The following is a 13,516-nucleotide window of genomic DNA, read 5'->3' as shown; positions in this document are numbered from 1 at the left end:
CCTGTTTTTAAATTTTATTATTGGTATTGTGGTTGTTATAGCCAGGCACTCTTGTAGGCGCTTAAGGTGCGAGCAGGACGACTCAAACTGTCCCCAGCCTTCAAACTTTCTTAGTACCCAGTAGATTTGTCTTAGTGAGAACTAGAACAAATGACTTCCTCTCTGAGCCTGTTTCTATTTGTATGACAAAGTGATCCTCCTAGCTGCTGTGGGAGCTTGCCTGTTGTTGGGAAGCTCAAATAGGTTAATAGAATTAAAGCTTATCGAGCAGATTGTAAAAAGTTCAGGCATTAATTTTCTTTTTGTATGTAATCCCAGCCCCTTTTACTGCCCTATTATTTATTTCTTGATTCTGAGCTCTCAGAAGGCAGAAATTTAGCCGATTAACGATTCTCTCTCTCTTCCGCTTCCCCAGCAACAACAGGGTGCCTGGCACAAGGAGATACTCAGTAAAACTCGCATCTGCTGTGTCATTGAGAGGAACACTTAATGGCTCACGCCTGTAATCCCAGCACTTTGGGAGGCCAAGGCGGGAGGATCACCTGAGCCCAGGAGTTGGAGACCAGCTTGGGCAACAGAGTGAGACCCTGTCTCAACAAAGAAGAGGAAGAAAAAGGCCAGGTGCCGTGGCTGAGGTCTGTAATCCCAGCACTTTGGGAGGCCAAGATGGGAGAACTGCTAGAGGCCAGGAGTTCGAGACCAGCCTGATCAACATAGCTAGACCACCCCCCCATCTCAAAAATAAATAAATAAATAATAAAGAGGAGGCTGGGCTTGGTGGCTCACGCCTATAATTCCAGCACTTTGGGAGGCCGAGGTGGGCGGATCACGAGGGCAGGAGTTCAAGACCAGCCTGGCCAAGATGCCGAAACCCCATCTCTACTAAAGATACAAAAAATTAGCCGGGCGTGGTGGCACACACCTGTAATCCCAGCTACTCGGGAGGTGGAGGCAGGAGAATTGCTTGAACCTGGGAGATGGAGGTTGCAATGAGCCGAGATCACGCCATAGCACTCCAGCCTGGGCGACAGGGGGAGACTCCGTCTCAAAAATAATAAATGCCGGGCGCGGTGGTTCATGCCTGTAATTCCAGCACTTTGGGAGGCCACGGCGGGCAGATCACAAGGTCAGGAATTTGAGACCAGCCTAGCCAATATGGTGAAACCCTGTCTCTACTAAAAACACAAAAAATTAGCCGTGGTGGTGGGTGCCTGTAGTCCCAGCTACTTGGGAGGCTGAGGCGGGAGAATCGCTTGAACCCTGGAAGTGGAGGTTGCAGGGAGCCGAGATCACACCACTGCACTCCAGCCTGGCGACAGAGCGAGACTCCATCTCAAAAAATAAAAATAAAGAGGAGCACTCTTGGTTTTGAGGTCTTCTTTAGGCTGCCCCTGAACTCACTGTCCTACAGACGCACACAAACCAAAGTTGCTTCTCTGGGAAGTTGTCTGCAAATTAGCCATAAAACCCTGTTCCCTGATACCTTCTTGTTTCCTTCCTAGAGGTTGGATATTTATGCTATTTTTATGAAGACTTCAGAGCACTGAGGCCCAGGCCTTGTCACTTTCTGACTTTAGTTTCCTATCCAAAACTGTGTTGGTAACAAAGCACTTTGGATAGGCAGGGGCTGTGGCATGTGGAATTCCACAGTGTACAAGATCAGGACACCCTCCTAAGGTCTTCCATGTTTTCTAGGCTTGATAAGACTTGGGTTGGCTCAAGCTGGGCACGGTGGCTCACACTTATAATTCCAGCACTTCGGGAGGCCAAGGCAGGTGGATCACTTGAGGTCAGAAGTTCAAGACCAGCCTGGCCAATGTGGCGAAACCCTGTCTCTACCAAAAAATACAAAAATGAGCCAGGCATGGTGGCGTGTGCCTGTAGTCCCAGCTACTTGAGAGGCTGAGGTGGGAGAATTGCTGGAACCCGGGAGACAGAGATTGCAGTGAGTCGAGATCGCACCACTGCACTCCACCCTGGGGGACAGAGTGAGACCCTGTCTCAAAAAATAAAATAATAAAATAAAATAAAATAAAATACTTGGGTAGGCTCAGAGCTTGGCCATGGATGGCCCTTGATTCACCTCGGCTCAGAAGCCCTCCTGGGAAATAAGATTAAGCCAGCCTGACAGTGGAGATTGAGAAGCCTGGGCTCAGCATCTGGCAGGACAGCTGGGAAGGGATAGTGGCCAGAGAAAGTCTGAGGCTATAGTTGGGCCCCTGCCCACACCCTCCCTCAGTCTGTGTGTCAGGGAAGGAACATGCCTTGTGGGGATGGTGGACAGATTCATCCCTAGAAGCTATGGGACCCTCCCACCCCCAGAAGCTATGGGACCCTCCCACCCCCAGCCACCAGCACCCAAGAATCCCCAAAACAAGTGGGAGAATCTCCTTTCAGGCTGGTGAGAGATGAGCAGTGGAGGAGGCAGTGAGAGTTTTTATGGAACAGTAGCTGAGAGAGCACAGAGGCTCAGGGAAACTGAGGGTGTCCTTGAAACCATGTGTTGGGGTGCTGGGGCATAGTTCCCCATCCCCTCCCTGGGGGAAGGAAGACTAAAGTTGATCCAGCAGACTATCCTATGGGGTCCAAGGGACAGGTGAATTTACATGACAGTACCCAGAGTCTCTTGGAGTGATTACTAGCGGAGAACCCTTGGGAAAGGCTGGATTTCCTGCCAGCACTGGGCAAGCACGGGACACACACGTTATGCTCTACTGTGGAAGCCTCATACTCGATCAATACAAGAATCTTCTTTATATAACAACCAAACCAAAAAAGCCAAACCTCTTTAGGGTTGATGCTTAAAGAATATTTTTCAAATGAATAATGACTCTTAATTGATCAATTAATCAATCAATTGATTGATTAATAAACTGTAAGTTGGAATTAATATCTGATACTCTTGTTATTGAAAATGATCCTGTTCCCGGGAAACCCTGGCCCTGTTCACCTCTGTACAGGAGTTCACATCAGACCCAGCACCCACTTTCCTGGGTTCCTGGGCTCTCTGCCCTGACCTCTCACAGAGGTTGGGCCAGGGTGAGGAGAAGAGGGGGCCTCCCCCCTTGCTGTTGGGGGAGGAGACAGCTGCCTTCCCAGCCACCAGCCCCACTCTGCAGTTCCCAAGTTCTGTCTCAGGAAGCCCTCTTCCTCAAGGGAGCTTTCCTGGATTTTTGCTACTCCTGACTCTGCCAAATTCCCTCCTCCCAGGATAGACATGAATTCAAACATTTTTCATTTGCTGTGTCATTTAAGTTCTTTTTTAATGTTCTCAGTCATCTGCTCCCTAAATGCCCCTGTAACTGGGTGGATCACCATTCTCAAGGGGTCCCCTGTTGGATGGGAGAGACACAGCCTCACACAGTGTGGGGGGGGGAGGTAGAACCCTGCCCTCAGGCAGCTCCTGCCTGCAGAGGAGGAGGCAGGTCACCTGCAAAAAATGCTCCAAGACTCGAGGAAGGAGTCCCGCGGGCAGATCTTGAGCACCAGGCCCGTGCTGGGCAAGTGGGGTAACTGCTGAGGTAAGACCCTTCCTCCCAGACTGGGCTCCCGGGCTTCCGACCTGGAGGGGTGTCACTCCAGCGGCGGTCCCAAGGCTGGGGTCTGGGTGAGCTGGTGGCCTCTCTTCCCCCAGTCTCTGTGGCCAGGTGCAGTCGGTGGGAGCCAAGGGCTAGCAGGCGGGTGGCGGTTGCGGGGGAAGGCAGCGGGCCCGCGGGGTCGCGCAGGCAGCTACAGGTCAGGAGCAGGTCAAACAGCAGCAGCTTGAAGAGCAGCAGCCGCAGCACCCCCAGCCACAGCGCCCCACCCGGTGTCCCTGCGAGGAGGAACCGCTCAGGAGCCCGCAGGAGCCCGCAGCCCCCCAGGCCAGGAGAGAATGGAGGAGAGGGCCTTGTCCTCTGCCCTTGCCCGTCCCCTTCACCCCCTCCTCCAGGGAAAGTCCTTCCCGGTGTCTAGCCTCAGTTCTTACTGGTAATAATAAATACCTTCCTGGCCTTCATTTTATTTTATTCCCCAACAATCATGGGGGTAGGGGTGGGGGGCCACGCAGGAATTAATTAGCATCTGATGCAGAGAGTAACTAGCTCAAAATTCTTTTTTTTTTTTTTTTAGATGGAGTCTCACTCTGTCACCCAGGCTGGAGTGCAGTGGCACGATCTCATCTCACTGCAACCTCCACCTCCCGGGTTCAAGTGATTCTTCTACCTCAGCCTCCCGAGTAGCTGGGACTACAGGCGTGCGCCACTACGCTCGGCTAATTTTTGTATTTTTAGTAGAGACAGGGTTTCACCATGTTGGCCAGGCTGGTCTCGAACGCCTGACCTCGTGATCCACCCACCTCCGCCTCCCAAAGTGCTGGGATTACAGGCGTGAGCCACTGCGCCCAGCCTCAAAATTCTCTATTTGGTCAGGAAGCAGAGTTGGACCACAGCCCAACTTCATGACTGTCCGTCCATGCTCTTTCCATCACCCCAGACAGCCTCCCATTTACACAGACTCTAATGCTGAGACCCCCCTGCCTGGGCTGCCCAAGGAGGACTCCAAAGACCCCTCTGTTAGCTGTCACCTGTGCTTCTCAACTAATGTCCAGGAATTGGGCTGGGGTCAAAGGATTCACCCCCATCTTATCCTAGGTAGACCGAGGCCCATGCTAGCCAGTGCCCCAAACCTAGCATGACAGCCTCTACATGGGACACCTACTGACCTCCAGTGTAAGACCCATTAGGCCAGAGCTGAATGCCCCACTCCCCAGGCCCAAGGTCCTGGTCCCAGCCTCTTATTCCCCACCCCTTGCCCGGAGTACTCACCCCTGAGAGGCTCCCGGGGGCAGGTCCTGGCTGTAGAAGCCTCTCCTGTTGTCCAGGGAGAAGGTAATGAGTCTTTGGGGATGGGCCATGCACTCTGGAGGGCATCCCCAGTGCTATGCCCAGGCCCTGGCACAGGGTGGGTGTCGAGGCATTTGGGGTAAGTGGACAAGTGAGCCAGCAGCAGAAACCCTGAGCCCATTTGCTGCAAGTCCTCTGAGGACCCAAACATCCCTCACTTTGCACTGTCCCCTGTTCTGTGCCCTGGGAAGGCTGGGGTGCCCGGAACTCTCAGATAAGGAACTGACTGTCTTCACAGCATTCTTTGGAAGTCAGGGCACTTAGTTAACAAACATTCCCATTTGGAAGATGACAAAACTGAGATAATCCCTAGAGAGGAAGCAAGTCATCTGGTGAGTGATAATAATAGCTGACTGTTTCAAAACACAGTGGAGGGGGAAACAAAAATAGCTGGCTTTAGACATGTTGCTTAACCTCCCCGTGCCTGTAAAATTGAGGGAATTATATGACCTGTCTCATAAATGTGAAGTCTGTAGAACACTGCCTGGAACAGAGTAAACACTCAATAACTGGTAGTGATTTGTTAATTAGTTTGGTCCTTATAGGGTGTCATGTACACAGGGTGATCTATCTATGTGTGTATAATGAATCCTAGGTGGAAGAAGGCATTTTTATCCTTGGAAGCCATGCTGCAAAGCCTGGATTTCAAACAGATATTGCAGTTGCAAATCCCAGAATTCATGGCCCTGAGGCCACTCTCCCCTGAGCCCAGGTGTCACCTCACCCGGAGGCTCTGCACTTGGACACCCTTCATGCCTTTGTGGCCTAGAGCCTGCCCTCCCTTCAACCATATCCTGGTGTGTGGAAGGGGACAGGGAGCATCTGCAAGGGCCCAGGCTCCATTCCCACCTGACAGCTGCAGGGGCTGTGTATTCCTGCTGTGGCCCTCAGCCCCAGGCCCGGTGTGGCAGACCAAAGGCTCCCAGGATGCCAGCTCCTCAGAAGGCAGGGAGAGATGGGCCAAGTTGGTCCAGGTGCCATCCGTTGCTGGGGAAAGGCCATAGGTGAAGGCATCCAGTGTACTGCCATTGCCGGCTGAGAACCAGATGGGGCTGTCAAGGCCAGGGGGTGCAACATCAAGGACCAGGCAGACCACCACCATCTGCTGCTTTCCATCCACCAGCAGCATGATTGGTGGGGCCAGAGAAGGAAAGGGTGTGCCGCCCACACCTGCAAGAGAGCATGTACCTGTGGGTGCTAGACCAGCTCCTGGCCTCCCAGGCCAGCATTGTGTTGTAGGCTAGGGTTCTACATTTCTATCTTTCCATCCATCCATCCTTCCACCATCCATCTACATGTCCTTCTAGCCACTCATCCATTCCTCCCTCCTTGCATTTTCCCATCTAGCCACCCTTCCTTCCCTCCATCTGCCTATCCTTTCATTCACTCACCTGTTTATCCATCCTTTCTTCTATCAGCCATCTATCCTCCATGTATTCTTTCTTTTCTTTTTTTTTTTTGAGACAGAATTTTGCTCTGTTGCCCAGGCTAGAGTGCAGTGGCGCGATCTCGGCTCACTGCAAGCTCCGCCTCCCGGGTTCACGCCATTCTCCTGCCTCAGCCTCCTGAGTAGCTGGGACTACAGGCGCCCGCCACCGCGCCCGGCTAATTTTTTTTTTTTGTATTTTTAGTAGAGACGTGTTAGCCAGGATGGTCTCGATCTCCTGACCTCATGATCCACCCGCCTCGTCCTCCCAAAGTGCTGGGATTACAGGTGTGAGCCACCATGCCCAGCCACCTCCATCTATTCTTTCTACCTTTCATCTGTGTGTCTATCTATCCATCTACCCACCTCTCCTTCCATCCACTTGTCTATGATATCCAAGCCCCTTTCTGTGCCAGGAACTAGAGACATAACATTGGGTAAGTCATTGTCACTGCTCTCAAGGAACTCAGTTCCACAGGAAAGACAGTAGATGTGTAAAAAAATACTTGTAATACCCTGTTGTGGCAGCCTCTGGTGAGGAAGGGAAGGAAACAGGACCTGGAATGAGATTAGAAGGGGCTTCAAATATATCTGTAACTTTTTGTTTCTTTTTTAAAAAGTCTGATTTAAATATGGCAAAATGTTAAACATTTGTTAATCTAGGTGGAGTGTGCATGGGTGTTTTTTCTTTTATTCTCAGCCTTTTTCTGTAGTTTTGTTTGTTTCTTTGTTTGCTTTTTGAGACGGAGTCTTGCTAGGTCTCCAAGGCTGGAATGCAGTGGCACCATCTTGGCTCACTGCAACCTCTGCCTCCCGGGTTCAAGCCATTCTTCTGCCTCAGCCTCCCAAGATCCCACGCCACCAACCCAGCTAATTTTTATTTTTATGTTTTTAGTAGATACTGGGTTTCTCCATGTTGGTCAGGCTGGTCTCCGACTCCTGACTTCAGGTGATCCACCCGCCTTGGCCTCCCAAAGTGCTCGGATTACAGGCATGAGGCACTACACCCAGCCTTTTTTTTTTTTTTTTTTTGAAAAAAAAGGTTTATTGGCCAGGCACGGTGGCTCATGCCTGTAATCCCAGCACTTCGGGAGGCCAAGGTGGGCAGATCACAAGGTCAGGAGATCGAGACTATCCTGGCCAACATGGTGAAACCCCATCTCTACTAAAAATAGAAAAATTAGGTGGGCATGGTGGTGGGTGCCTGTAATCCCAGCTACTTGGGAGGCTGAGGCAGGAGAATCGCTTGAACCAGGGAAGTAGAAGTTGCAGTGAGCCTAGATCGCGCCACTGCACTCCAGCCTGGCGACGGAGCAAGACTCTGTCTCAAAAAAAAAAAAAAAAAAAAGCTTTGTTGGCTGGGTGCAGTGGCTCACGCATGTAATCCCAGCACTTTGGGAGGCTGAGGCAGGCCGATCACCTGAGGTCAGGAGTTTGAGACCAGCCTGGCCAACATGGTGGAACCCCATCTCTACTAAAAATACAAAAATTAGTCGGGCGTGGTGGTGCACACCCATAGTCCCAGCTACTCAGGAGGCTGAGGCAGGAGAATCGCTTAAACCCAGAGGCGAAGGTTGCAGTGATCCAAGATCATGCCACTACACTCCAGCCTGGGCAACAGCACAAGGTTGCGTCTCAAAAAAAAAAAAAAAAAAAAAAAAAAAAAGGCTGGGTGTGGTGGTTCACGTTTGTAATCCCAGCACTTTGGGGGGCCAAGGCAGGCAGATCACCTGAGGTCAGGAGTTAGAGAACACCCTGGCCAGCATGGTGAAACCCCGTCTCTACTAAAAATTCAAAAATTAGCTGTGCGTGGTGGCACGTGCCTGTAGTCCCAGCTACTCTGGAGGCTGAGGCACAGGAATCGCTTGAACCCGGGTAAAGGTTGCAGTGAGCTGAGATCGTGTCACTGCCCTCCAGCCTGGGTGACAGAGTGAAAAAAAAAAAAGCTTTGTTTAGATATAGTCCACATACCAGACAATTCACCCATTTGAAGTATAGGTGTATTATTTAATACTCTTAAGAACTAAGTCATGGGTGGGTGCCGTGGCTCAAGCCTGTAATCCCAGCACTTTGGGAGGCCAAGGCGGGCAGATCACGAGGTCAGGAGATTGAGACCATCCTGGCTAACATGGTGAAACCCTGTCTCTACTAAAAATACAAAAAAATTATCCGGGCATGGTGGCAGGTGCCTGTAGTCCCATTTACTCAGGAGGCTGAGGCAGGAGAATGGCGTGCACCTGGGAGGCGGAGCTTGCAGTGAGCCAAGATCGTGCCACTGCACTCCAGCCTGGGTGACAGGGCAAGACTCCTTCTCAAAAAAAAAAAATAAAAGAAAGAACTAAGTCATATGGGTACTACAAACATTTTTCCTATATTTTCCAAAATAATCCCTATTTCCCACAATTTATTATTATTATTATTATTATTTATTATTTTTTTTTTTGAGATGGAGTCTCGCTCTGTCGCCCAGGCTGGAGTGCAGTGGCACAATCTTGGCTCACTGCAAGCTCCGCCTCCGGGGTTCACGCCATTGTCCTGCCTCAGCCTCCCGAGTAGCTGGGACTACAGGCGCCCGCCAACACGCCTGGCTAATTGTTTATATTTTTAGTAGAGACGGGGTTTCACTGTGTTAGCCAGGATGGTCTCGATCTCCTTACCTTGTAATCTGCCTGCCTCAGCCTCCCAAAGTGCTGGGATTACAGGGGTGAGCCACCGCACCCGGCCTATTATTATTTTTTGAGACAGGGTCTAGCTCTGTCATCCAGGCTGGACTGCAGTGGTGTGATCACAGTTCACTGGAGGCTTGACCTCCTGGCCTGCCAAGTAGCTGGGACCACAGGCACGTGCCACAACACCCAGCTAATTTTTAAAATACCTGTAGAGACATGGGTCTCCCTATGTTGCCTGGGGTGGTCTCAAACTCCTAGGCTCAAGCTGTCCTCCCACCTCAGCCTCCCAAAGTGCTGGGATTACAGGCATGAGTTAACAGGCCCAGGCTGCAATCTTATTCTTTTCAGCAAAGATGACTCATTTAATATGTAACAAAAATTTTCTTTTTTTTTTTTGAGATGGAGTCTCACTATCTTACCCAGGCTGGAGTGCAGTGACACAATCTCAGCTCACTGCAATCTCCACTTCTGGGGTTCAAGAAATTCTCCTGCTTCAGCCTCCTGAGTAATTGGGATTACAGGTGTGCGCCACCAGGTCTGGCTGATTTTTTAATATTTTTTGTAGAGGCAAGGTTTCACCATGTTGGCCAGGCTGGTCTCCAACTCCTGACCTCAAATGATCTACCCACCTCAGCCTCCCAAAGTGCTGGGATTACAGATGTGAGCCACCCTACCTGGCCCAGAATGTTATTTTTGAACATTGTAATTTTTTTTTCTTTTTTTTGAGACAGAGTCTCTCTCTGTTGCCCAGGCCGGAGTGCAATGGCATGATCATGGCTCACTGAGGCTTCGACCTCCCGGGTTCAGGCAATCCTCCCACCTCAGCCTTCCCAGTAGCAGGGACTACAGGCACGTGCCACCATACCTGGCTAATTTATTTTTTATTTTTTGTAGAAATAGGGTTTCACTATGTTGTCCTAGCTGGTCTTGAACTTCAGCGCTCAAGAAATCCTCATGCCTGGGCCTCCCAAAGTGCTGGGATTATAGGCATGAGCCGCCTTGTCCAGTCTGCAGTTTTTTGTGAATTAGGTATAGCCAGACTAAAGAAATGTCCCAGAGTGCAGGGAAGGAGGCCAGAGAATCTTGTGAGAATGTAGGGGTAAAGGGTACTCAGGAAAGATTTCTTAGAAGCCAAATAATTAGCCTAGGCCAGGTGTGGTGGCTCATGCTTTTATTCCCAGCACTTTGGGAGGCTGAGGTGGGTGGATCACAAGGTCAGGAGATTGAGACCATCCTGGCTAACATGGTGAAACCCCAGCTCTACTAAAATACAAAAAATTAGCTGGGCGTGGTGGCACGCGCCTGTAATCCCAGCTACGCTGGAGGCTGAGGCAGGAGAATTGCTTGAACCCGGGAGGCAGAAGTTGCAGTGAGCCAAGATCGCGCCACTGCACTCCAGCCTGGCGACAGAGCAGGACTCTGTCTCAAAAAATTAAAAAAAAAAAAAAAAAAATAGGTGGGTGGATCATGAGGTCAGGAGATCGAGACCATCCTGGCTAACATGGTGAAACCCCATCTCTACTAAAAATACAAAAAATTAGCCAGGCATGGTGGTGGGCACCTGTAGTCCCAGCTACTCGGGAGGCTGAGGCAGGAGAATGGCGTGAACCCGGGAGGCAGAGCTTGCAGTGAGCCAAGATCGCACCACTGCACTCCAACCTGGGCGACAATGCGAGACTCCGTCTCAAAAAGAAAAAAAATTATCCTACTAACACATAAATGGTAAGTTGTCCAGTCAGGATTTGAACTCTCAGATCTCTGTGACTCCAAATCCCCTAAACCATCTCACTTTGAAGGATGACTAAGATTTTGCCATGTGACACTGTGGACCGTCCACTTAGCTCTTCAGACAGAGCTAAGTGTGACTCCTGACTCATTCACTTAATTTTCTGAGTCTTTATTTTATTTCATTATTATTTTTGAGATGGAGTCTCACTCTGTCGCCCAGGCTGGAATGCAGTGGCGGGATCTCGGCTCACTGCAACCTCCACCCCCCGGGGTTCAAGCAATTCTCCTGCCTCAGCCTCCTGAGTAGCCGGATTACAGGCACCTGCCACCATGTCCGGCTAATTTTTGTATTTTTTAGTAGAGACGGGGTTTCACCATGTTGGCCAGGCTGGTCTCAAACTCCTGACCTCAAGTGATCTGCCCGCCTTGGCCTCCCAAAGTGCTGGGATTACAGGCGTAAGCCACCACACCCAGCCAATTTTCTGACTCTTTTTATTTGTTTTGTTTTGTTTTCATTATTTATTTATTTATTTATTTATTTATTTATTTAGGCTGAAGGAACAATATTTTTTCTGAGTCCCAATGGTCTCATCAATATAATGGTGTTAGGCCGGGTTCAGTGGCTCATGCCTGTAATCCCAGCACTTTGGGAGGCTGAGTCAGGCGAATCACTTGAAGTCAGGAGTTTGGGACCAGCCTGGCCAACGTGGTGAACTCCTGTCTCCACTAAAAATACAAAAATTAGCCAGGCATGATGGTGGGCGGCTGTAATCCCAGCTACTTGGGAAGCTGAGGCAGGAGAACCGCTTGAACCTGGGAGGCAGAGGATGCAGTGAGTTGAGATTGTGCCATTGCACTCCAATCTGGGCAACAGAGCAAACTCTGTCTAATAATAATAATAATAATAATAATAATATAATGGGCTGGGTGCGGTGGCTCACATCTGTAATCCCAGCACTTTGGGAGGCCGAGGCAGGCGGATCATGAGGTCAGGAGTTCAAGACCAGCCTGGCCAACACAGTGAAACTCCGTCTCTACTAAAAATACAAAAAATTAGCTGGGTGAGGTGGCAGGCGCCTGTAATCCCAGCTACTCCGGAGGCTGAGGCAGGAGAATCGAGTGAACCCGGGAGGCAGAGGTTGCAGTGAGCCAAGATCACACCATTCTACTCCAGCCTGGGCGACAGTGCGAGACTCTGTCTCAAAAAAAAATAAATAAATAAATAAAATAATAATAATAATATAATGCTGTTAATAATACCAGCCCAGCAAAATTGTTGTGAAGAGTAAAGGCCATAAGTGTAAAATGCCCTGGCAGATAATTATTAGTGCAATTATTGATATTAATATTAATAAGGCATTGCAAACAAAGGTAGTAGAGAAGGCTGGGCATGAGCTCCAGGACTCAACCTCCAGCGCCTTTTCAGTTATATAGATAGAGACATTCCCCAAGTTGAGTTCAGCTTCCATTTCTTCCATGAAGCATCCCAGGATTGTTCCTGCTTACCCTGGTTACTTCCTTCCCGAGCTCAGGCCTCCTGCCATGGGCTCCCTGTATTCCACATAGGTGTGGTTTATCTCCCTAATGAAGGAGTGCCTGTGAGATACTTGGGGCCAGCTCTAGATCAAGGAGACCCCCCTGATTCAAAAGTCATGGACCTTCCCCCACCACATACATGCACACATGCATATGCTTCTAGATGAAGCTGGAATTTTCCCCTCAAAACATGAGTCCCTTGGCTCCAGCCTTGATCATGGGAGGGCTGGGGGTAAATACCCTGAGAAGAGGCCTTGGGACCTATCCTGAGCCCATTGATAAGGGTGAGCTGGGAGTGAACTTGAGACACCCTGAGTCCTATTGAACTAGGGCAGGCATCCTGAGGGCAAGAAGGACAGGACAGGACCTCACACTGTTACCCATATCCCATCATTGCATATCACATCACACATACTGGCTACCCTAACCCCACCTTCTATGGATGCCCATCCAGTTTGTTCTCATTTCTCTATACCTCTAAGAGGGGCAGCCTCCCTATCAACACTGTGGGCTCCAGGGCAGGAGGACATGGGAGTCCCAGAGCAAGGTGGCTGGGAGGAAGAGTATAATGGGAAGAGTATAGTGGGTGAGACCCTCCCCAGAGGTCCCTAAATGTCTCTTGTCCTGCCTCCCTGCAGCCCATCAATACCCAGGGAGGTCCAGAGTGAGGGGATGGGCTGGGGTAGACTGAGGAGGGACAGAGAGGAAGGCAAAGAGGGGGCTCACCTGTGGGTAGGTCTGGACACCCAAGGGCCAGGAGAAGTAGCAGCCATGTCCCGGCCATGGCCCACTCGGAAGGAGGCAGGACCCAGCTGCAGACCTGAGTTGTGGCTGGGGGAAGAGGCACCCACAAGACTGCCTTCTAGGCCACAGGCCCAGCTGCACCTCAGCTGCTCCACCACAAGCCGTTTCCCCTGGGGACGGGCCCTCCTCCTGCCCTGGCCCCCAAACCCAATCCTGTCGCACGGGCCAGGGAGCACAGGGTGCCTCTCCCACACCAGGAGCTGGACACCTGCACTCCCTCTGAAGAGACAGCACTTCAGTCTGCAAAGTCCCGCTTCAAAGTCCCGCTTCAGGGCAGCTACCATCCACAGGACACGGAGCACCAGGTGGCTTGACAGGGGCTTGACATACAGCCCTTCATTTGATCCACTCAACCACTGAGTTACATTTCACAGGTGAGGCAACTGAGGCTCACAGAGAGTGAGGGACCTGCCCAGGGCCACACAGCTGACAGGTACCAGAGCCAGGATTTGAACTGTTTTTAGATGGCT

The 13,516-nt window shown here is 50.6% G+C and overlaps 1 protein-coding gene across 2 annotated transcripts; it reads right to left on the bottom strand.

The window, feature by feature from the left end:
• Positions 1–3,182: 3,182 nt before the first annotated feature.
• On the bottom strand, positions 3,183–13,043 carry PTCRA (pre T cell antigen receptor alpha). 2 transcript variants are annotated; one of them, XM_054493400.2, is made up of 4 exons: positions 12,969–13,043; positions 5,733–6,053; positions 4,806–4,850; positions 3,183–3,814 (listed from the first exon to the last, which is right to left on the bottom strand). In XM_054493400.2, the coding sequence occupies exons 1-4, from the start codon at positions 13,024–13,026 to the stop codon at positions 3,393–3,395; spliced, it is 846 nt and encodes a 281-aa protein (XP_054349375.2). In that variant the 5' UTR covers positions 13,027–13,043; the 3' UTR covers positions 3,183–3,392. The 2 variants fall into 2 exon arrangements, with proteins under 2 accessions (XP_054349375.2, XP_063523058.1); XM_063666988.1 differs by having other exon boundaries at positions 5,733–5,935; positions 12,969–13,027.
• Between the last annotated feature and the right edge of the window lie 473 nt (positions 13,044–13,516).

This window comes from Pongo pygmaeus, chromosome 5 (genome assembly GCF_028885625.2).
Source record: "Pongo pygmaeus isolate AG05252 chromosome 5, NHGRI_mPonPyg2-v2.0_pri, whole genome shotgun sequence".
In the NCBI taxonomy this organism is placed as follows: domain Eukaryota; kingdom Metazoa; phylum Chordata; class Mammalia; order Primates; family Hominidae; genus Pongo; species Pongo pygmaeus.
Note: the sequence above shows the minus strand (reverse complement) of the source record. Positions and strands in the feature narration are given on the sequence as shown.